We start from the raw sequence: 25,326 nt of genomic DNA, 5'->3' as shown, positions 1-25,326 counted from the left end.
AACTCTTTTTTTATTTTTTTATTTTGGAAAATCACTGACAAAATATATTTTTTTATTTTTAATCAAAATATATTTCATCAATAATCTTTTTTAAATATAGGTACTTTTTTGCTATATTTGTTTCATTATATATGTATGTAAGTACTTTTTAGTTAAAAAAATATTTAGAGACTTAATCGCTGAAAATATGAAAGTTCATTGGTTTCTTCCATGTTTTTTCCCTTATTTTATCACATTACTCACTTTTATAGGTTATAATGGTGTATATAACGGGTTTTAAAAAGTTCAAAAATTTATTTAACAATTTTTGGAATGTCCAATGACTTATTTGTACCAAAAAATTATCTAAGGAATTAATCATTCCAAACACTAAAGTCCATTGGATTTTTTTTAGACTTTTCCCTATTAATGTTGTAATAATAAGCATAAATAAACAAATATTTAACATAAATTATTTGTTAAGAACCAAAAAGCATTAGCAAAAGGAATATATGTACATAACACAAATTTAAAAGCAGAATGAGAGTTGGTATCAATGGGGATTAATGAGTTTTGGAGATTGCTTTGATTTCAAGTTTATTTATTTTTATTTTTAAAATAAATCATATTGTATTAAATTCAGATATAAGAATAAGTTATTCCAGATGCTCGCCAAATCTGAAAAATGATTTAAAGAATTTCTTATAATTTAATCCATGTCAATTTTTGCTAGTTGGTTATCCCTGAAATGCGTTGAGGCACAACAGTTAACTGGATATCTAGGACATGTTTAAATATTTTAATTTGAATTATAATTTCATAGCATAGTCACTATTCATAAACTCCTAATTACCAAAAATACTTTATGTAAAGTGGATATGCATAAGTTATCATATATCATCATGTCCTTGTGACTTATGAGACTCTTCAGATAGCTAGTCTTCAGGCAATCACAAATGACTTTGAGGGATCGAAAACAAACCTCCATGGTTATAAGGACTTTGATAATATCTGAATATGGACCCATAAAAGATAAGATCTCCACTACATCCTCTGAACTTTAACTAGCGCACTATATGTATCCTAAAAACAGTGAAAGCATGAACCAACAAAGGAAATAAAGGGACGTATTTAATTCCTTCTATTGAAGTTTGCCTTATTTTATGTTATTAAGACTTTGCTTCGGTTTAGTGCTGGAGACAAAGACATTAATCTCAAGCGATTCAGCATGATAAGTTTCAAATGTTTCAAAAACATTTGAATTTTTTTAATAGTTGTACAGTTGCTTAAGTCTTTTGTTATAAATAGTTATAAGATGTATATGTTATCATAATGTTCAATAAAAGTTCTAAAAAAATAGGGTGTGACATCATAAATTGATTTTAAATGAACATTATACAAAATTATGTTTTCTTCTTTAAAATTGAAATTACTCATTTGAGCGTAAATTATAAACGTTAAGAAATAACTGGTAATGTTGATTTAGTTTCCCACAGGCCATAATTCATTCATTTTGTTTTATGTAACCTAAAAAACACACACTTTACTAACAATGATTTAACGATCATCTCAACTTTTATATCAAATACCTTCTTTATTTTTGTCTAAGGTTCAAACAACTTAAATATGATCTACTAGTAACCCAGGTATTGCTATACCAATGACCGGATTATATATATATATATATATATATATATATGTGTGTGTGTGTGTGTGTGTGTGTNGAAGTTCAAATAAAAACACAAAAAAATGAGGATGTAAGAATAAATTATCCATATGTGAATCATTGGTAACCCTGGAAAAAAAATAACAATTTGAAGATGTATATATAAACCCATATTTGTTTACCAATTATTCCTACTTTGGGTTGCCATGAGGCAGTGTTTTAAGACGCATGATAAACTTCGATTTGGGAAGCCTTTACTAATCCGTCTTGTGGGTTTTGTTAAAACGGGTCTGATTCTCATCATCATCTTTTCTTTGAATGCATGTTCCCCAATCAGGTTTGGAATTGTTTTAAGCCAAAGTTGAACCTTCTCGCTGTCTCAGACAACTGCGCTGACATCATTAGAGTCTTCTAGCGAACCACCAAAAGCAAGACCATTTGGTCCATTATTCGCAGATTAGTGCTTGCTGGGATCGTCTACTACCTTTGGCAGAAAAGAAATTAGTGCATATTCAAAAATAAGAGAAAATCTTGTGACATGATGGGCAAGACCATATTTGATGATGTCCGGTCTAGGCTTCTTAGCCTGACCCTTAAACCTTGCCTGAACGTTGTTCGGGCTACGCATTTTCGGAAGCTTCCCTAGTGGTTGGTGGTTCTCTTCTTTTCTCTCCTCCTTTTCTCCCTTCTCTATTGCTGTGAGTTTTGCTCAATTCTGGTGGTTGCTTCCGTTTAACACCACCCAAGTGCTGGCCTTGGTTTATTTTTCTGTCTTTTTATAAAAAAAATGTATTAGTAACTATTTTCTTGATTGGAGAGCCTCCCCCATCCATATCAAAAATATGCATACACAAACCTACATTTTTTTTACCAAATAATTCACATATGAATAACTTAGTTGCAGCTTATCAATATTCTTCCCTTATTTGAGTCACACTTTTAACTCTGAACCTTCATAAATACCCCAACATCCAATTACTTTGTAACTTTCAGAAACAAGCTGAAGGAATTCCTATTTACAATACAATTCACATAAATATTACACCAACAGTTACAGTTTTTACAACCATCCATCCATCCATCCATCCCCCAACAACCACCATCGTTCCAACAGGTCCAATTCTGTTAAAAGTACAACCTTCTACACTGACCCACTTCTACCTCAGTAGGGCAGTATGGACATTTGAAAGGCCTCGTGCTGTTGTTCTTCGATAACTTTGCTATTGATTGTTTGCAAAGCACGTGCCCACATGACATCAGCATTGCCGGATTATCTTCGCTCGCCTGCTCTCGACTCACCGGACACACGAATATCGAGTGAAACTGATATTCCGTACCCAAATCCACAGGCACTGGTAACTGCTTCATGCATTCCCATTCTGCCTTCTTCCCTGCCATCACATTCATCAGCTTCAATAGGGTTGGCAATCCTTGAACTCCAGCACCTATTGTCACTCTTAATGGGCTTTCATATGATTCTCCCAACAGATTGCATAGCTCTTGGGCCAGCTCTTGGGCTAGCTTGGCCCAATGGGTTGGCGATAAGAACTCTGAATAAGGTGACAAGTCCAGCTTTCCGGCCCACAGAAGACATGCCATGAGCTTCTGGATTTCGGAAAAGTGTTCGGTGGCAAAAGGAGCGAAATAAGTCCTGCCATACTTGAGAGCTTCATCTCTACTACCATGTTGAAGAATCTCCATGAACTGCAAACGATGAAGTTTCAATTCGATATCTGATCCATTCTGTTGGAGCTTCTCGTGGTTGGTCGTGGCCCATTTCAAAGCGGGACCCAGATCACGAGACTTCATGGATTCGAGTATCTCGTACATTTCTAGGAAGCGGGTTTTCCTAACAAAGATGACATCTTCATGAGCTTCATTTATGAAACAATCACCTATATCAAACAGGCCTTCCCGATAGAAGTGACCAGCAATAATCTGGTTGACTGTGTGACTATCAAAGTCTACGTTCCTATAAGACTTGGATATATCTGGATTGAATTGTTTCTCGAGGAGCTTAGTGTACTTACTCAAAGCAATGTTTAGTTCCTTTTGTGTACCTTCCAGCCGACCAAGTGGAGCGATCTCCTTCAATTTAGTTTTCAGTTCACCCAGGATCGATTTGTGGTCAGGTTGAGATGAAAGACCATTAAGGGCTGATTGTATTCCTGATAATGTCTGATCGATTTCTTGGATGATTTGTTCAATTGCCTCCTCAAATTTCGATGTGGAAAGAGCTTGTTTCTTGATAACACAATCAAACGCATCTTTGATAGAATTCAGTTCCATGATCTAAATACTTAGTTCTCCACTGCTCCTTTTCTTGATGTGCTGTATACATACAAAGTACCTATATCCGCAACAACAGAATGATATAATTAAGCAATTGCAGTTGACAAATGTTAAAAGCATATCAAACCAGCGCACAAGATAAATATTTGTTTTCTGGTACATTAATCAGCAATCGTCAGAAGGTGAAGTTAACAAAAAAGGGCAGCATATAACCAGGAAAGGAAATAAAGAAACCAGAAGGGACTGCATACCATTATTCATTTCAAGTTCACAGAATTCCCTAAAACCAATCCCTGCAATGCCAAGTTCTCAACAGTTTCGATTGCCATGACCATTATAGTCAAAATTTGAAGGGAATGACAAGAGAGACACGAAGGAAGCAGAAAGGGGAGTTCCATAAAATGCACATAGCACTATTCCCAGGTTAAGGATGCAGGACATGGATTAATATATATCTTGGAGAAATGATAAATCGAGTCAGTAACAAGAGAGAAATGAAGGAAGCAGAAAAGGGGAGTTCCATAAAATGCACCTAGCACTATTCCCAATTTAAGGATGCAGGACATGGATCAATATATATCTTGGAAAAATGATAAATCGAACTTGGTTACGTAGGCCTCACAACAAAAGAAACACGATAATCTCTATGATACATGCCAAGGTTATAGGATTCATATTAGAAAGTTGAAGATAACCGGCCACTCACAAATTAGTGACGACCTTAATGCCAAACCTTGTCATTTGTACACACAATGCAGCAGAATACTTAAATATTCTATCAACTTTGGGTGTTGGCACATGTTGAAGTCATTCCCAAGCTGCAAGGGCACATATAAAGCTACCTGAAAAACATCAAGAATTTAACCTACTGGTCTCCAGCCGAAATAGTCACAGCCCACACAATGGCATGGCGCAGCGATTTTCTGATCTGACATATGGGAAGAAAAATAGTGGTGGTATGTGTGGCCTTGCCATGACATGATATGATTTATTTGGGCCTCTTTAACGACTCAGATATGTTCTGTTTGAGAAAAGCCCTTTATATGTAAGATAATGGTCGATTAAAGATGATTATATGAAATGATGATCAGTTCAAGATGGCTTGATTGAGGCATTCAGAACCAAGGAAGAAGAATAGCCTAGATGAATCAAAACAAAAATCTGGGAGCCATGAACACAAAATTTAAGCTCACTTAAAAAGTGTTTATTCACCAATATTAAATATGTGAAACAATGATCCGTCAAAGATGGTAACAAATGCTAGAGAACGGATTACCTGATGGTAGTGTTTGGATTGTGGAAGAGATATGTCTGTCACGGTCTTGAGTGTTTGTAATACCCTGTCCTTTTAAGTGGTTGCAGTTTCTGAAAAATCTGAAAAGAACGAGCAGTCGAGAATCATTAATGACAACCAAGAGAAATAAATGCAATATTTGATACTTAATGAAATTAGATGCTAACATGATGACCAGTCATGTAGTCAAAGGACTTGCATTAGCGTGAACATTGGAGACTATGCCAAGGAAAGCTCAGATTATAACATCCGAAATTCTTTCAAAACACTACAGTAAAAAGATCTGTAACACAGGTGGTTACAACTCCATCCTATCACAAATGCACAGTATTTCTACTAAGAAGAAACTGCCATTTAGAAAGCCACCTCCAAGATCTTAGATTTTGCCAAGAATATCCACTATGCCATTCTTGTTTAGTCAATCAAACTAATTCAAAAATAACATGACGGGAAAAGAAATTGAGGCATAAGAGAACACATAATAAAATTGAAAAAATAAAGGGCTGAAGAAAAATGTGTAGGAAACCTAAAAAGTTGATCAAAAGAAGACTGTTGTTGTAGAACTTGCTCATCTATTATGTTTCAAGTCAGTCCCATAATCTGAGTTCATTATTTAGGTTTGAGTGTCATGAGAGTTACCACATGTAAAACAAAGCTTTGAAACTAAAAAATGAAAAACAGTAACCTAAAATCTTAATTTAGAAAGTAGGAGGTTTGAATGTCAAAAACCAGTTTTTAGAAACTCAAAGGATCTCAATCAGATGAAAACATGAATGCGCCGAATTAGCAGTAAAACGGTTGTCTCTATCCAGTTCTTATGATGCCATAACTGCAGACGGTTTTTAAAACAAATAAAAGTAAGATCCTTAATCAGATCATCCCAGAATGAGATTCTAATAATTCATACAAATCAAAAAATATATACACAACACTCTCTAAATTCAAGTACAACAACATAGCAAAGCAACCAAAGCTTACTCTGTATATCGATCATCCAACACATTCATCCATCAATCCAGTCAAATCTCACGATCTTTAATCAGCTATCAATTTCATGAAATCGATTTAATAGTAAAGCAATCGAAACGACTTAAATCATCCAAAAGAAAAGAAAAGGACTGCAGATCGACGTAACATAAAGTCATAAAGCAATCATAGTAGAAAATTAAAAGATTCCGCCATTAATATGCATATAAATTACACGTAAAACACGCATACATATACATATAATGATTAAGAAGAATACACATAGAGGCAGAGGAGCTTAGTATCTTACCAGGGGAGAGGGGCGGAGAAGGGAGTTTCGGACCAGAGGATTTGTGTGTAAAAATTGAAGGAATTTGAGAAGTATACGCTTTATGTTGGAGAGACTTTCTAGAATTTGCTTAGATAGGCCTTTAGTTTCTTTTCTTCTAATTATGCCCCATAATTATTTCTTCTTAACTTTTGAAGTGTCCGTTGACATCTCTCTTCATGTAGTCGGTTTTTTCAACATTAAAACTACAACGTTTCAAGAGAATAATATATACGTAATGCTTTTGCATGTTTAGTATTTAGGTTTTGTTTGGTTTTTATGATTTGAATTTGAAGGGATTTGAAATGGAATTGGATTTCATTATTTATAAATAACTAGAAGCGTACTCGCGCAATGCAGCGAGATACATCGTGATTTTAATATTTCATTTTATTCTTTATCTTAGTCGATGTTATAATATGACTTTTTGTGATTTTGAGAAAGCGATGATGTTTTTGTTTTTGAATAAAATATATGTTTGAAGATATCATAAAAATTTGACAAAGATATATCGATATTAGTATCAAATTAACTATTTGAAATTCCTCATTTTTTTGTGTAATTTTTTAATTCAATTTTTTTTATAATTTAATTTAGGTACAATAACGAAGTAATTTATATTTGGTTTAATAATATAATTTTCTTATAAAGATAATAATTAATTATTTTGTTAGAACTCGATATTATCCTAATTATATTTTAGATTTTTTATATTTTAAAATAAGATGTTTATCCTCTATTTGATTATATTTATCCGCAATTAATTATACGAATTCAAAAATCAAGCTTTGATAAGTTGTATTTTTGCATAATTTACTTGTAATCTTGAATTTTAAGTAAACATTGGTTTTATGTGGTTTTGAGTAAATGGTAATATTTTTATTTTTGAATAAAATATAAATTTAAAAATATCATAAAATTTTAAAAAAAATATCGATATCAGTATTAAACTAATCTTTTTAAAAGTTCTTGTGTTTTGGTGTAATTTTCTTAATTAAACTCTATTATTTATCAATGATTATCATAATTATATTTTAGTTTTTTTATATTTAAAATGAGATATTTATCCAATATTTGATTATGTTTATCTGTAGTTAGTTAAACGAATTCAAATATGGAGTTTTAATAAGTTGTACTTGTACATAATTTACTTGTAATCTTAAATTTTAAGTAATATGCATCAATAAACAATAGTTCGTGCATAAAAAATTGTTTTTAAGAGTTTTTGTCAACTGTTTTATAATATAGTATAGATATATAGATTATGTGTTTTTTAAAAAAGCAATAATTATTTTATTTTTGAATAAAATATAAATTTGAATATATCATAAAAAATTTAAAAAACATATATCAATGTTAATGTCAATTTAACTATTTAATAGTTTTCATTTTTTATGTAATTTTTTTAATTTATTTTTTTATTATAATCGTCTTCCCGATTGGTGCCAAACTAGCTACGATGTAGACACCGCCAACTCGCGTTACAGCATCCACCTTCGCCTTTTCTCACAATAGTTCTCCTTCTTAACCCTCAAACTACACATAAAGCTACAAACTCCCATTTTATACTAAGCCCCATCGGCGATTTCACGGAATATGAAACGATAAGCCATAATAAATGGTCGTAGGTTTCATGACTATTGAGTTTCATGTCATTAAATTGCATTCAATTTTAGGTCTAAACCTTTCACTTTGATCGCTTTACACTATAAGTCCTTGAAATTTAACGACTAACCATTCCTATCCTTTTTTTTTTGTTATTACATTATTACATGCAATTCTACAAAATCTCATGAAATCCTGAGCACTCCCTAAAGATTTCAAAATCCTATGTTTGAAGGATTTCAATTAAATAATGGGATTTGAAATCCGGACAATCCAATAAACCAAACATAAGATTGGAATGGAATGGATTTGAGATGCAAATCCCCCAAAATCCATTTTATTCCTTCAAACCAAACGGGATCTTACTATCTAATAAGTTAGTTTGCATATTAGGAGGTTATAACGGAAATATGGCTTTTTTGAAAGACAGTAATTTAAACAACTATTCTATATAATTTGGTGTAATCGTAACAATTAAGCTTTCAAGGGGCAATCTAGGCTTCATACTGGTTGGGGTAAAGCTTCTATCTTTCTATTGCGTCTTAAAACTTGATAAAAATTCAACATCTCGTTGGTTGATTGGTGTGGAGGGTAAGGTCATGTTGGTTAGTCCCTTTTTGATGTTGTGGTTTTCTCGTTCTTTTGTTATTATATGTTTCTTTCTTTAAAGGATGGTGGTTCTTTTTCTATATCTTGCAGAATTTGTAACCAAATCTTTTTTATTTCTTTGCTTTTGTTTAATATATTGCTTTGTCTTTCAAAAAATATTAATAAGTTGACATTTTTGTAGTATTTTGTGTTCAATTTTTTAAATTTATGTATCATTTAATAAATTATTAAGCATATATCAGTGTGTAAATAATAACTTTATTTTTTGAATATTTTTTAAAAGTAACAAGTTTAATGATGGAAAACACGTTGAAATATATATATATATATATACATATATATATATATATATATATAATTAATATACAAAAAACTAGAACAATTTGAATGATAACAAACAAAAGCATAAAGACACCAAAACGATAGTATCATTTTAAAGCCTGTCTCTCAATACCGACACCAAAAAAATATGGCGCATTTAAATAATCATATGATACGGGTGTGATGATCATTTGATATCACTATTATAACATCACTTGTTTATAGGCGCATTCAATTTGATCATGGTTTCGACCGGTAAGGGTTAGACAATAACACAATATCGCAAGGACTCCACTCGTAAAAAATATGAATACTATGAACGATGTGAAGAAAAACAAATAAGAAAGTCGAATGTGAAGAAAACCAACGAGAGAAAAACGTGGAAAGGAAGAAACGGGATCAATCCAAAAAAATGGTAATTCTAATTAATTAAAATAAAATAAAAAATATTAAAAAATATCTAATAACATTACAGCCCTTATTGACTTATTTATATTTAATATAAGTTAATTTATTAATTAAAAAAATTTGAGGTTAATGAGTTGTTCTCGCGTTATCATAAATCACAGAAGTTGTTCTCGCGTTATCATAAATCACAGAAGTTCTCGTTTGTTCCCTCTTAAAAGCCATTCATTTCATGTGCAACAATCGTGTAAAAGTTACAATATTTGTTTAACATTCTGAAAAGCAAAATAAACGAGTCTAAAAACCCACGACTATATCACCTCAAAAAACTGATTATTTTACTTGGTTACTTGTATTATCTTTTAACTATGAATGTCTGGACCAAACTAATTTCATAAGACCCTAAAAATATCGGTCAAGAAAAATTCCAATAGCCTCGAAGAAAACTCGAATTAGCAGCTAACTCATGCGATGTGTACTTGTTTTATACATCAAGTATATGATATTTTGCTTGCTTCATCGGTCACTAAGACAAAAGTTTATCGTAAAACATAAAACCACATTGATTAAAATGGCAAAATATACCAAACCAGTAGAGAATGGAACACAGAATCATGTTCCATGCCAACATTACAAGTATGCAAATTTTGCTTTACAAATAAAGAATGTCAGCATCATATATGCATCAAGTAACCACCGTAATTACACTCTTTACACTTCACAAAATATGACATCCCAACAAACTACAAACTCTGAACCTACCAAATAAAAAATAAAAACACATCATCTTCTCTTGGGGATGAATGGCAAGATGAAGATGACATCGAGAACGAGCATAGCATGCACGAATAAATAAACCTTCACCTTCTGATGCACCCAGTGTACCAAGATGCGAGGCATGGTTTCACGATCGTACCTTTTTAGATACGGTTCAACAAATATGTGCCGAATAATCATATACCTGAAATGGTGCATGTAGTTGATACTTATTAGATAGGATTCGTGAAGAAAAAAAGCATATACAAACATGCACTTTGTTTCAGTGGCAATGGTTATCCGGCCAAAAACAATGTACACAAGCGATCATCAGATAAAAACATGGATATCAAGGTTTCGCAAGACTCACCTCATCATTTTCTATCTGGGTGAAGACCCGTCACCAACTCCATTTCGCATTCTGTGGACAGATTCATAATATTTTTCTTCCCCATAAACTCGCCTGAAATTAATCAGATTAACATCCAGATAAAACAACTTGTTAACAGAGTTCAGGAATTAGTTAGTACTGAAAGAGAATGTACCACTTTAATATATAATATGAGCATGGCATGTACAAAATTCAAATATAGAAACTTAACTGCAGAGTGAAAAATTCTACCTGTTTGACAAAGAAAATGATTTGCATAGAGAGTAAAATGCATCAAAGTTTGGTTTAGTTCCTATATAGTATAACCAAGCATTTTTTTTTTCTCGATCAACAAAGTTTCAAATTATCTTCTTTAATGTAATGAAGTTTCAAAATTTTCTATTTTTCACTCATTTTTGGCCTGTAACCTGCTGAACTTGTAACATTTGATGACGTGGATATCAAGTTTATCGTTCACTTGGCCATAAACCTTTGGTAAAAAATTTGTATACCTTTCATAAAGAGTATCCATGTCATCAAATGTTACAAAATTAACAAGTTACTGGTCCAAATGGATACAAAATAGAGAACTTCAAAAACTTAGTTACATCAAAATAAGAAATTTTGAAACTTGGTTACATTGATTGAAAAAAAAGTTCTTTCTTTTTTACACTAAATAGGAACTATGGCAGACTTTGCTGCATTTTGATGCATTTTGCCAGCATAAATGAGAGGACAATCTAAAATTAGAAACCAATAAAGAAACATATATGGAAGAATGCGGCTATTCTTGGAAAAAATTGAAGCATGAGCATTAAAACGAGACAAACATAGGACCTACGCTATATCGGCCAAGCTTTCGGATTTGGTCACAGCTTTTCCTTCTGGGAGCTCCAAAGAAGTATAATGCATGATCATCTCTTTCAATGTGTACTTCGTGCTTTTGATGTCATGATCCCATAAAATGCTCTGAAACCATAAAAAGTATGTTTAAGAGTCAATATCTCAGCTGCGATGCTTGCAGGGCCCTCAATCCAACATCCTCGTGTGTCCGTGGTTACTACTAAATCGAGTAAAGCAATTCCAAATACAGTAAAATAACGAAGATCCAACCAATGCTTACTAAAGGTTTGTTTTTAGTACTATTTTTAATTTTCTAGTGAAATAATATCCAGGAAAATCTTTCCAGGCTCGAAAAAGAGCAATTAACTTGAGATTATTTCATATACCTTCCTAACATACTCTCTTTTCACATCTTCAACAGGCGTTCCTTCTGGATGAAAAATTGAAGCATTCCAAAGAGCTCCTCTAGCAATCATCACAGATGAGGCACCTACAATAATGAAGGATGTTAGTGATACCATAGGTAAAAATGGAAAACCTGGAAAGAATGTAGCTTTTTCAAGAGCACCCAACTTTCAAACTAATGGCTTCACTAAACAGCAGAGGCATATGTAGAAATTGCTAATATGGGGAATGGAATGCCAAGTTTACTGGAGAATTCACATCCTGGTTTGAAAACTTCAGGTCTAACATGGATGAGAACACTGACACAAAAGATTGAAACACATGACAGTGACCCTTTTTCTCTTACATTAAAACAATGTTCTTCCCTTTTTCAGAAGAAAAAAAAATCTCAAAATTTTTTATTTAAAAGTTGCTTCTTTAATTTTTGTTTAAAGCCTTCAACTTCAACCCCTTTTTTCTCTGCAACACCATTAGCAATCAGGATTCTACAACACCAGAGCTCTGCAACATTTTCCCAAGAGTTTCTGAAAGAAACCCTTTGCTTGTAGAGCCTTTCAACAGCGAGTGTCAAAGTGTGTGAAGAAGATGACGTTGGTGAGGCAGGTGGAGGAGATTTGAAGATCGCTTTTTATGGCGATTCTGTCAGCGGCCTTGTTTGCAATCTTGTGTAAGATAGGCAATTATCAGTTGAGGAATGAACATGCAAAGTGCAGATATCCCCAGACGGACTTTTTGCCATGAAAGAATCATTCACATAAGGGACAACTTGCGGGAGAAGCTGGTGAAGAATAGGAAAGCAATTTTGGATTTGAAGTTGGTGAATCCTAGGCAGTGGCTTTATGGAAGAGAGATATGTGAGGCAAAGAAAAGGATTGGAAGGGCAAGGAAGCAATATCAGTATCCATGGAGATGATGATGAGAGAAAAGGGGTGAAATCATCATGGTTGGGTTGGATTCATGATCAACTTCCATATTTTGGGGGATTGATTTAGGTTATTTGCTTTAACAAGCTTGCAATCATGCACAGTCATATCAATAGCTACCACATCATTGACCTTTGCATCAGCCTGAATCTCAACCTATGTTTCACTTTCAAGACACATACATCTCTACATGAATCGACTAGAGACAAAAAAGTGAAATTGTTACTTCTAGAGTTTGGGTTTTGGGAAGATGATGATGTAAGAGGTGATGAGCCACATGTGAAATATTTAAAGAAAATTAGAAAAAAACGATTAAAGGTCAAACTCACATGAAAAACATGTGACTTCGTCAACGGTGAATGGAGATTTCTTTTGAAATATCAAACCAATTATAGTTCGGTGTAAGCCTATTTGCTACCAATTTAAACACCTGTTTTCAGTTTCTGGGAGTTCCTAGAACCCGGAACTCTAGAAGTGTTATCCATACAGGGTGAGACAGAGGGAACAGGAGGAGAGGAAGAGTGAGAGGGAGACTGTGAATATCTCTAGTAAGTAACTAAAATAGTCGATCAGGTCCGAGATGCTGCAATTGGTATTAATTTATTTTGCATCAAACTCAGTTGAGACAGAAGCAGTTGTAAGGCTGTGAATATTATGGAAGGACACATTAGACTTTGGTTGGGGGTGCTAAGATCAAATCAACAGAAAAGAAACATGTGTACGCTTAACAAAGATAAGCTGACAAGCTGCCAAAAGTGTCTTTTGAAGAGTACCACCTTTAGATGATATGAGCAACAACTAGGAAGCATCAAGTACATTGGTTTTCACAGTCGGGTAGAAGCTCACATAAGAAAGGAATGAACAAACCCATAAGTGCATTGGGTGCCATAAATAGTTAAATCATGGTGTATGTTCAAGACTTTGTCATAACCATCTATGAACAAGTATTGCAATGTTTCAAAAAGAAACGATATTGGTTCTGTTATAGTATTGCAATACTAGAACTCTTATTTAGTCAAAGACCACAATACACGAACAATTAGACAGATAAGTGAAAAATAGCATAATTTCATCAAGGGTAAGAAGTAGTGATGCAGATTAACAATCGAGATTTGTTTTGGATATGGTACTTATGTAACACATACAATAAGAGGATTTAATTAGCTGCTTATCATTAAGGGCCTCGTTTCTTTTTTCTCCAGCTATAAACAATTTTATATCATAATAGTTGATAACTGTACTATATGTGACAATTCAAAAATCACGAAACATAATTCACAAGTGAATAACTGTTTGCCTACCTGTCACGGATCGAATGTGCTGAAAATCCTCAAACTCAAATACATCACCGTTGGCAATGACTGGAATAGAAAGAGCATCTACAACAGTTGCAATTTCACTCCAATTAGCAGGATCTCTTGGTCTGTCTGCAACTCTTCTGCAATTCACTTAACAAGAAACATGCACCCATTTCTTATACCAGTATAAAATGCAACAAGGCTACCAATCTTGAAGTGCCTTTTTACCAAATTCTGAAATATAGAACAACATAAAAGGCAAGAAATACCCTTAGGTTAAAAATATGGTAGTCTTTTGATACAAGTACTAATACCTCATGGCTCATAGCACAGGTAGAAGGCGGACAAGTTCTCACCTTCTCTAGAAAACTTTTAAGAAAACAAATAAAACGCGGGGTCATTTTTACATCAAACCAATAACCAAGTTTCAGATAGGTGCATGATATGGAACTGTTGGCCTCAGGTGGGAGATTCAAAAATGAAATATGTTGCACTTCTTGTAGGAAAAAGGGCACTACTCTTTGCAACTTGTAAACAAATTGCTGAATCAAACAAATCTTAGCATGGTTCCAACTTATGAATGTTCTTTGTTAGTTTCATGTGTCCCTTAAAAAGACTAACGTGTTTAAGCTAATCCAATGTCAATGACTAACAGACAAAAATTAACCAAACCCTCTTTCATGCTTAAACCAATTGAACAGGTCAATGTATGAATTATTACCTTCCATGAACAGCTACAGCAGATACCCCAGTTTTTTCTATTCTTCTAGCCAATTCGACACTATCATGAGTTGAATTTAATAGGCGTATTTTGCATGTTACTGGTATCCATAAATTCCTCTTCAACATTGTCAAAATCTGGATTGAGAATCAAAGTTTCTGAAGGATCAGCTAACAACTACAAACATTCAACAAAAGATAAATGAACACAGATTGCATGTCTTGCATACATCATGGATGAGCTCTGGTTTAGACAGTAGTGCAGCTCCCATTCCTCCACTAATAGAGAATGCCTTGGGGCAACCCATGTTGACATCTATAGCTGCAACATCTTTACACCTGCGTTTAGAGACACAATGCTCAGGTGACAAGGGCGAAGGGCCCCTTTCACATAGACATGGTCGTAATTCAGCTTATAGCACATACAAAATAAATGTCATTGGATTTCAAAAATCTTCAGTTGAATATAAAAGGTCGCATTCTATTATATGAGCTCATTGATTAAACCAAATCAGCTGCATTGTCTTGGCCAGTCAATAGGCTATGAATTCAGTCAGATTGTATTTCACTTTGTCCAACTTGACCTAAATATGCATTTGTAATAACAGAATTATGAACACTCTTACTTTCTCTGGTCCATGATACTTTGTACATTAAAAATTTGAACCCTCTAAATATCATTTACCTTTCTAGTATTACCTATAACTATAAGTAATAATGAGAAAATTTTAAAACTTAGGAGTTTGGAGCATGGTCCTAAATAACTTGTAATGGTGCGTTATGCACCAAGGCTTCGCTTTGCCGCCACGTTATCCCCTGTGGCTCGATATAAGGTTTGCCTTCCGTTGTAACGCGTTATGGCATGCCATGGCACGTTATGGCATGTTACGACGCATTATTTTGTGAGACATGGCTTTTCTTTTTCTTTTTTTAAACATATAATCTGGGGGATAAATGATAATTATGTAGGACACCTAAGATTTAAATAAACATTAAAAAGGAAATATAAAACTAAAACCCTAAATTGGTAAATTCTTACTCTCATTCTTGTACACAGTGAGCGAGTCAAACATGAATATTTGAAGATAGAAATACATAGCGAGTAGAGACTCAAAAGATTTAATCCCAATTTTACACTCTTGATATCATTTCCTTATAAGCTCGACATATTTGATATAAATGGTTTTTCTTTCCTTTTTAATTTTATAATTTTATATGAGTTATATTGTTCTACGGGATTATTCAAACACTAACACACACAAGTATATACATACATACATACATATATGTTCACATATGCAGGCCTTAGGGCACGCCTTGAAAAAAATGCCGTGGCCTCGTCGTAACTCGTACGGCTTGAGGCTTGACCTCGCCGCCACACCACACCTCACGTCATTTAGAACCTTGGTTAGGAGGTAACTGGCAGGTCTAGAATAATCCATGTACCTCCAGAAATGACACAAATCAGTCCATTTGAGATGACTTCACTTTTAAAGACATTAGACCATTTGTCAATTATTTACCATCCCAAATTCCTACTTATGGAAATATTGTTGTTTCATGCTTGTTCCACGATCTGATGATTGGGCAGATTCACGTGATCAGTTCGTGATGGATTTGAAAGCTTCTAGACCTATCTAGATATTTGAAAGCGCCCTATTATAGCTTTAGTTTATGACACAATTGAATATTGGTTTTATGTTCTGAATAAATCTGACAATTTATTCATAAACAGCTTCCTTTATATAGGAAAAAGCATCGTAAATAATAGATAAAGATGGCTTACAAGGATAAACATAATAATGACAGATAATTTACAAAGAAACAAATTGCACTCTTTGACAGTTTGAATCAATACTCATCAACGGATCTGAAACTTTAACTATCATTATATGCCTCAGAGGCACAGGCCAGAAGCTCAATCCGGAAAGCAGTCCATGGGCCAAGTCAAGTAACACAAGTCCAGCACTCATCGTTTTCCTAATCATCTTAATCTCCGATGCACTATCCTCTCTCTTTCTCTTCTCTAAAGTTCTCTCTATCTTCTCTATCACTCTGAAACTCCTTCCTTGTTCCCCCCACTTTGATAACCATAACATTTTTCTAATCAAACCCCAGCTTGTTTAGAAATTCAAAAGGTATCCCTCCCCATTTTGGACATAAGAGCAAACATACTGCACATATATATGTCACAACTTGATGATGGGTTGGTTGATTGAATTGGTTTTTGTTCTACAAGAATGCTATATATTCTATTAATGAAACCAAGGGGGAACCATAAATCTTAGGCCGTTGTGTCACTTCATTAAACTAAATTTAAATTTATCAAAGTTGAATAATTACATTTTGACTAAATGGGATGTAATAAACAAAAAAACTAAAATCAATACCATAAAATATGTTCAAGATATGAAAGGTTTTGTTATTGAAAAAATTAAGTACATTATAAACATCTAAATGGCACAATTTGTTCATTTCCAGTTTCAATGAATTCCATTTCTTTTATAAAATGCAGAATCGTACTGGTAGGGATCTCAGAGAACTATTAAGTATCATTACAATTGCCTTAAACGCTTGAAGGAAAGGCAAGCTTCCTTCTCAAAAGTGAAAAACAATGACTTGAGACTACAATTGAAACTAAAATTTACTATAGGGCATTCAACCTTTTGAATGCAAATACATTTTAATAAATGCTTCAAAGCTTTGGTTTCCATATCCTGTTCCAGCTTCAAATTTAGACCCATCAAAAGAGATATATTTTATGAAGGAAAAAGAGTTTTTAATTAAGCTGTATGTATATTTGTCTCTTGAGACCGGGACCTTTAATCATGACTTCTGCTCTCCCTTCTTGTATCAGCAAACCATCACCCGTTAATACAACACCAACATTAGTTGATTCCATATTAAGAGCAATGCCTATTGTACCCTCTTCAAATTCTACCAACTGAGCTATCCCGACTATTCCTGATGTCTCATCCTCATTTTCATTTTACTAAATAACTTGGGTGAAAACCTTATATTCCCTGAGGAGGTTCTACCCCATGGAAATGCTCTTTAATGGAATTTTAGCTTTCAAACCTGCTCCTATTTCGAGTCAAGAGATAGATAAATAGAAACATCTTTCAGTGAACAAGTTGACTTTATTCATGACTTCATGAAACATGCAGTGAACTTTGAGAAAAAAGTAAATACATTTTTATACAATCAGGTTGTGATTTTTATAAAACAATTTGCATATATGATTTTTTAAAGACAATGCATATGGTGTTCTTTACAAAAGACAAATTGTTTATGATCTATTAGTATGTTTTACGATTGCTAACTATTAATATGTCCTGCTACACCACGATATCGTGTTTGTCCTTTGGGTTCATTCTTTGAACGAGGTTTGCAATAAAAATATTTTCCAACTAAGTCAGCAGCAATCTGCATTCTGCTTCTGATAACTGTCACCATTGCTCCAATTACTATGGAGCCCTTACAGAAAAATTTAAAAATCATGTGCTGACACGTGACACCACAGACACAACTGAAGGTCCATCCCTGAATGAAACTGGGATGGATCTTTCTTCATCCAAGAAACGGGAATTTATTGTTTGAGTGCTTGGTACTATTTTAGGTGTGATTCATGGGTTAGATAGGTTGGCGTAGCTAAACCTTGAATACAAAGAATAAGGACCAACTCCATCATAGCTTTCACTTATCTCTGATCTTTCACCTTATCAGGACTCTGCTCTAGATTTTGAGCAGCAGTAAGAAGTTTCATTTGCCATGCTATATAATATTATCTTAAAATTTTCAACATTTGGGTCAAGTATACAAGCAATTATTTGGATTTTAATATGCTAAAACTTTGAAATTGCAGTTATAAATGATTTTGGGTTTTTGTTAGCTGTTAAGGCTTGGATCTGCAATTAGGTTCCATAGCGGCTTTGCCATTTGTCAGTTTGTTAGTAGGGGTAGACTGACATATCTTAATTTTGTAGGATGCTGTAGTTGTAGCTATAATTACCAACGGTATTGAGAACCTTAAGATTCCAAAATTAGCACTACTTTCTGGCACCTACAGCCAGTCTAGTTGGTAACGACTATATCCCCCCCCCCCTGGGGGTGGGGGTGGGCAGCAAGTCCTCCTTATTTTAAGCAGACAGTAAATGTAATTGCAATTAGTCTACTGTAACAAAGGAATAAGAATCAACTAGATAAACTGTGATCCAGTATGAATAGATACTGAACAAAAAGAACACAATATAGAGGCAAGATGTTACGATTCTCTGACGTATGGTAAATCAAATCTTCTGCTGGAACAAGATAAAGTTGTTTTGGTATTACCCATAAGGATAAAGAAACTTACACCAACTGAGCAGCAGTCAGAGCCCTAACAGCGTCTGAAGTCCCCATCTGAAATACTACTCTATTTCTTTCCTCGCCACAGGTTCTAAAAACAACATTCTCTGTACCCTTCTCCACTATATCGGTTGAACCAATAACATCTAGCATTTATAAACAATCAGAAGTGTCAGTCGCCTTCTTTATCACAAAGATTGCATCATTAGAGCATCTCATGGTAATTTACTTTGATCTGGGAATAAGTACAATTATGATAGTGTCATCTGTCTTGCAAAAAAAGAGATGCCTTTCTTTTGTAGACAAACGGGTGTCTTCGAAATAAAAACCTGACATGTGTTTCTTTAGTTTTGAAGATGGGCGATTTTGTTCCTACTAGCAATTTGTTGCAGTACTGTTGCTTTCCTCAATTTTGTAAATAATCTATGCAATCTTGAATCACAAGACTCCATGACCACAAATGGTCAAAACCTCTCACTAATTTGAAGAGATGTAGAATCATTCCGTTTAAACATTACAACTAGATTTACCACCAGGATAAAGGCATTCTACCATAGCAAGAGCACTCAACAATATAACTAGGAAAAATTATATACTCCAGGCTCATAGAAAACGCAACAATTTCCATTTTAGGATGTCCAATGAGAAATTCAAACATTCCTCTTTTGACAATTTTTCAAGTTTCAGTTTCCCATCTGCCCACTGTAATCTCTACAGATAAATGATGCTATGGATTTGAATCCATAAAATTATAGTTTTTCCATTATTAGAGGATATTTACAGTTCAGACAATTTGACATATAGTCATATGTTTCCTTAAACTACTTGTTAGATCAATGTTGCAATACTCAAGGGATGAGGGAAGAAAAATAGCACATTCTCAAATGCTTCGACCTTCAGCATATGTAAATACAGCTAGAAGACAACTACATGTATTTGAGTTGAAGATGACCATCTTAAACTTTTTTTTGAAGTATATAATATTTATATAGGGCAAATGCAACAAATAAACTCACACACCCTCCTCATCTTTGGTGAGGTTTGAACCTCTAACCTCCTAGGAGGTCAAAGACTACGATACCGCTAGGCCAAAGGCCTTTTGGTGACCATCTTAAACTTGATTAAAAGAAGATCTAAAAAGATGAAAAAATTGTATTACTGCAATTATAAACTACCATTTATGCGTCGTTCACATTTGAGTAGTTTATGATCAATAATCTCCTCCCCATATGTAATGTCTGCACCATATTGAGCTGCCAGTAATCTAAATGGCAATGTCCCCTGAAAAGAATATAGTTGCATAACTCAACCACTACTTATGACTTCCCGACAATATAATTTACCAAGTAGCAAAAAGAAAGGAAAGGAGAGGCAAAATAACCTCAATACTTTAATGTTTTGGTTATAACTTTCATGCCTAGGAATCTAGGCTAATAGGATACAGAAACTTTTGGAACTTTTATCGTCTTTTCTAGTATTCCCTCTCCCTCCATCATCAAGGATACATCGACTTATATGTGCCAAACTGGAATGCGAAAGTATACTTCGATCTTCGCATTCAAACCTAGTGCTTTTCAAATGCAAAAGAATGATTATAGGATAAAAATTCAACACCGGCTTCCTCCTATTTCTGGCACTTGTTATAATGTCCAGTTCAGTTGATCAATATTTCTCAAAAGTTTAAAATCCGTGTAAGTTTTGACAACCTAAGTTAAAGTTCGATTGAACCTCGGAAGTAAGAATTCATATATTTTCTTTCAATCCTGTCATAACTACAAACACACAGTAGAAGAACGGCATCAACTATGAATACTGGAATTATTATATGTTGCAATTTAAGAGGCAAAACTAAAAACCTAGAAAGATATAAACGGCGGATGATATACTAAGAACAACAGTTGAATTTAAAAAACGACTTACAACTCGAACCATTGGAGCAAGAACAAGTTTATTCCTGTAATCCATCTTGTTCGCAGAACCGCACTCTCAACTGGTTTGGCCGGACGTCAGAATCCGCCGGGTCAATATGGCTGGCCAATTTAACGGCTACGATTCTGACTGGGCTGTATGGAACAAATTGAGCCCAATAACGACTATATTCAGCAGTTCAGCCATTCAGGTGCGTTGGGGATATTTTTATGGCAAAATCCAGAAAATAACAATCTATTTTCATAAAAAAATTTATTATAGTATTATATTTTCAGTTTTTCTTATTACAATAATTTACTTTCAAACTATTTTTTATAATGACATTCTACTTTGAAAACTTTACCCATTATAGCATTAAATAACTTTTTGATTTAAATTTACTCATCATACTAGGTTTTTATGTCACCTTATTGTCCATGTAGGATGTCTACATGTACTATAGTGATGTGATTTTCTTACTACATCATTATACTTTCAAAATTATTTTATTATAACATCTACTAGTTCTTATTAAACATTATATTTTTAATTTTAATATTTATATATTTTACATGCTATTTAATAAATATATTAAATGAATTAAAAAATTATAAATTATTCATTAATATACCAATATCAATAAAACTAGTAGAACACAACTTATTTCACTAATATTTTTAATAAATGTGTTTTAAAAAAAAAGGAAAATAAGAATTGTTCTTTTTTTACCAAAAAATATTATCTTTTAAAAAATATATTATATTTGTTCAAAAACTTTTTTACTTGACGTATAAATATATTAAATTAATTAGATTTTTTTGAATTATTTATTAATATAACAATATTAAAAAATTGTAGATAACAATTTATTTCGTTAATATTTTAAAATATATGTATTTATTTGAACAACATAAAATATGGAAAATTGACTTTTTTACAAACAAAATATATCTCAAAAATAATATTTCATATTTATTTAATAAATATTTTACTCTAAGAATATTTAGTTTGAATGCAACTTAATAAGAAAGAGTAAAAAAATTAAATGTTTTTTAGATAATAGCAATGAAAAATGAAAATCACTAATAATAATTTGAAATAGGTTTTTATTTTAATTTTAGTTAAGTCATCAAAATGATGTGTCATCCACATCACCTCATTAAAGCCACACAAACAAAAAAGTCAAAAGGTTAACCGGTTTAAAAGGTAACAGGTTACCCATTACTATTATAGATAGATTTTTTAAAGTACAATGTCTTAATAAAAAATAATTTGAAATTACATCGTTGTAATAAATAAAAACAAAAGTATAATGTTATAATAAGAAATTTTATGAAAGTAAGTTGTTATTTCGTGCATTTAACCCTAATTTTTAAGTGAAAAAAGCCCAATTGGGATCCGATAAGGACCTTTCTGTATTTTTATATTTTCTTTGACGAAATCATTTTTTAATTCTTTTGATTATGTTCAAGTATTATCTATACTGTATTATAAAGCATTTCACAAAAAATTTTAAAAACTATTTTTTATGCATGAATTACTGTATATTGATGCATATTACTTGAAATTGAAGATGACAAGTAAATTATGCATAAGTATAACTTATTAAGACTCCATTTTTGAATTCGTGTAACTAACTGCGATAAAAATAATCAAATAGAGGATAAACATCTCATTTTAAAATATAATTAAGATAACTATTCAGTTCTAACAAAATAATTAATTATTATTTTTATAAGAAAATTATATTATTAAACCAAATATAAATTATTTCGTTATTGAACCTAAATTAAATTATAATAAAAAAATTGAATTAAAAAATTACACAAAAAATATGAATTTTAAATAGTTAATTTAATACTAATATCGATATATTTTTGTCAACATTTTATGGTATCTTCAAATTTATATTTTATTCAGAAATAAAAATATCATGGTTTTTTCAAAATCACATAAGATCATATTATAACATCGACTGAGATAAAAAATAAAATAAATTATTAAAATCAATATTTATCTCGTTGTATTGCACGAGTATCCTTCTAGTCAATATATATACATATACACATTTTTATTGAAACATGTCCAGTTGCAAACTTAAGTTTCGTTATGAATCGGGATCAAAGGAGTCTCAAGTGTCCAAGACATTCATGGATATTTATCATAAAAGTGCATGTTCGTTGTTCATGATAAATAGGAACAAATGGGGTTACATATCAGGTTCTTCTTTGTCCATCCAGTTCACAGTAAAAAATAAGTTTACAACTGAACTTCCTCTACTATTGTAGATGTGTAATCATCTCAATCATGTTAGCTTTGTTTAAATTTACTTAAAGTTTATTAATATAAATAACTGATTTGACGCAAGAGCACAAGGAATAAAACACTTTAGTGAATATGACGATAAAGGTCTTAACGTTGTTGTCCACCGGTATGACCCAATTTTAGTAGTTCCGCCAACTGAATTTTATCACTTTTAAATCATAAATTCAAAGATATGATATGTGAATTTATTCATTGTTGTCCATGGTATGACCCAATTTCAGTAATTCCGCCAACTGAATTTTATCACTTTTAAATTATAAATTCAAAGATATGATATGTGAATTTATTCGTCGACTTAAAAAAGTAAAATTTTAACTTTATTTGATGATTTATATTAAATAAAACATTTGTTGCACAATAAAAATTATAATGTACAACGACTAGTATCTAAAAATTTCGGGAATACATGCTATCGATTATTAGTTGGTACGCTTATCAATTCTAACATCAGTTTGGATATGTCAAGGTAAAACCGTCATTTATATTTGATCCGTTAGTTCAACTCCTCAAACCTAACCCTGAAAACGTTAACTTCAAGCCATCTAATAACATATAAGAATTTTTTAGATCTTAATCATATATGAACATGTCTTAACATACCATTAAATGACTATTAATATTGTATTATTTTTGTTAGAAATGCACAAGGTTTAAGTTTTCGAATGTTTGAACCTTTTTCAACCCAATTTCCAAAAAGAAAATAACAAATAAAGAATTTCGATTTTTTCAGGTTTTTGAGAAAACTAGTTGTGTACATGCGCAATGTGGAGGGAGTCGTGAATTTTAACGATTTTGAAGTTTCACTGGTTTTATTAGAGAAGACTATAAGGGTACTTGTGCAATGTATCGAGACACATTTTGATTTCAGTGTTTCGTTTTATTCATTTTTTATGTCGATATAATACGGTTTTATGTGTTTTTGATAAAACGATAATGTTTTATTTTTGAATAAAATATAAATTTAAAAATATTATAAATTTTTGAAAAAAATATATCGATATGAGTATCAAATTAATCTTTTTAAAAGTTCGTGTGTTTTGACGTAATTTCTTTAATTCAAAATTTTTAATTATAATTTAATTCAGGTTTAATAATATAATGTTTATAAAGATAATAATTAAGTATTCTATTAAAACTCAATGATTATCCTAATTATTTTTTAGATTTTTTATATTTAAAATGAGATTTTTATCATGTATTTGATTGTGTTTATATGCAGTTAGTTACAYGAATTCAAATATGAAGCTTTAATAAGTTGTACTTATACACAATTTACTTATAATCTTAAATTTTAAGTAATATACATCAATAAACAATATTTCGTGCATAAAAAATAATTTTTAATAGTTCTTGTCAAATGTTTTATAATATAGTATAAATTATTAAATATATTTTTATCTACTAATTTATTTTTATTTACACTAATTGAAATATATGTATAAAATAAAATAAATAATTTGGTGAAATAAATGGAAATGTGGGGAATATTGATTGGTTCAAGAAACAGAAGAAGCCTCCCCCAAAGGAAGACAAAAGGCAATTGGTAATGGTGATGGCCGCCATACCGCTTCACCCACCCGTCAACGTCACACAAATTATTTCCTCATCCATATTGAATATATTCAATATCTAATTTTATAAATATTTTATTTATTTTATAATTAAATAGTTGTTTATCAAAAATTTACTTAAGTAATTACTTTTTAGTAAGTCATATTATCTTACTGGATGAATATGAAAAAGACCAAAAAAATTATCCGTTAAAAGCGAAGACAAAGACGGAAAGTCTTACCTGTTAAGTGATGACGACAACTCTTACCACGATTACGGCTTAACAGGTAAAGTCGTTTTGATAGACTAAAATCTTACCTATTAAATAAGCGATAACATTGAATTTTTACGTTAAATGTTTACCAGGTAAGTGTTTAAGTAAACGGCCTCTAAACAATTATCATAATAAATAAAC

The 25,326-nt window shown here is 32.2% G+C and overlaps 2 protein-coding genes across 5 annotated transcripts; both read right to left on the bottom strand.

The window, feature by feature from the left end:
- Positions 1–2,570: 2,570 nt before the first annotated feature.
- LOC112520087 (protein RMD5 homolog) lies at positions 2,571–6,557 on the bottom strand. 4 transcript variants are annotated; one of them, XM_025128398.1, is made up of 3 exons: positions 6,508–6,557; positions 5,214–5,311; positions 2,571–4,001 (listed from the first exon to the last, which is right to left on the bottom strand). In XM_025128398.1, the coding sequence occupies exon 3, from the start codon at positions 3,932–3,934 to the stop codon at positions 2,771–2,773; it is 1,164 nt and encodes a 387-aa protein (XP_024984166.1). In that variant the 5' UTR covers positions 3,935–4,001; positions 5,214–5,311; positions 6,508–6,557; the 3' UTR covers positions 2,571–2,770. The 4 variants fall into 4 exon arrangements, with proteins under 4 accessions (XP_024984166.1, XP_024984179.1, XP_024984171.1 ...); XM_025128411.1 differs by having other exon boundaries at positions 2,571–3,995; positions 6,508–6,554; XM_025128403.1 differs by lacking the exon at positions 6,508–6,557 and adding an exon at positions 6,210–6,414 and having other exon boundaries at positions 2,571–3,995.
- Positions 6,558–10,029: 3,472 nt separating this feature from the next.
- On the bottom strand, positions 10,030–21,138 carry LOC112524182 (tRNA-dihydrouridine(20) synthase [NAD(P)+]-like). Its single transcript, XM_025133902.1, has 10 exons — positions 21,048–21,138; positions 20,303–20,408; positions 19,135–19,273; positions 15,011–15,119; positions 14,782–14,918; positions 14,064–14,200; positions 11,821–11,924; positions 11,433–11,560; positions 10,592–10,684; positions 10,030–10,426 (listed from the first exon to the last, which is right to left on the bottom strand). Exons 1-9 carry the CDS (start codon positions 21,090–21,092, stop codon positions 10,603–10,605), a joined length of 987 nt encoding a protein of 328 aa, XP_024989670.1. The 5' UTR covers positions 21,093–21,138; the 3' UTR covers positions 10,030–10,426; positions 10,592–10,602.
- Between the last annotated feature and the right edge of the window lie 4,188 nt (positions 21,139–25,326).

Source organism: Cynara cardunculus, assembly GCF_001531365.2.
Source record: "Cynara cardunculus var. scolymus isolate 2C chromosome LG 1, CcrdV1, whole genome shotgun sequence".
NCBI lineage: Eukaryota > Viridiplantae > Streptophyta > Magnoliopsida > Asterales > Asteraceae > Cynara > Cynara cardunculus.
Note: the sequence above shows the minus strand (reverse complement) of the source record. Positions and strands in the feature narration are given on the sequence as shown.

Bases quoted from the DNA above. Each gene is read 5' to 3' on its own strand.
- LOC112520087 (XM_025128398.1), bottom strand. From the start codon at position 3,934: ATGGAACTGAATTCTATCAAAGATGCGTTTGATTGTGTTATCAAGAAA.
- LOC112524182 (XM_025133902.1), bottom strand. From the start codon at position 21,092: ATGGATTACAGGAATAAACTTGTTCTTGCTCCAATGGTTCGAGTT. The intron at 14,919-15,010 runs GTATGCAAGACA...TTCTCAATCCAG, and splicing joins AACCAGAGCTCATCCATGAT to ATTTTGACAATGTTGAAGAG. The intron at 10,685-11,432 runs GTAGGTCCTATG...GATTAATTTCAG, and splicing joins GAAAGCTTGGCCGATATAGC to GCGAGTTTATGGGGAAGAAA.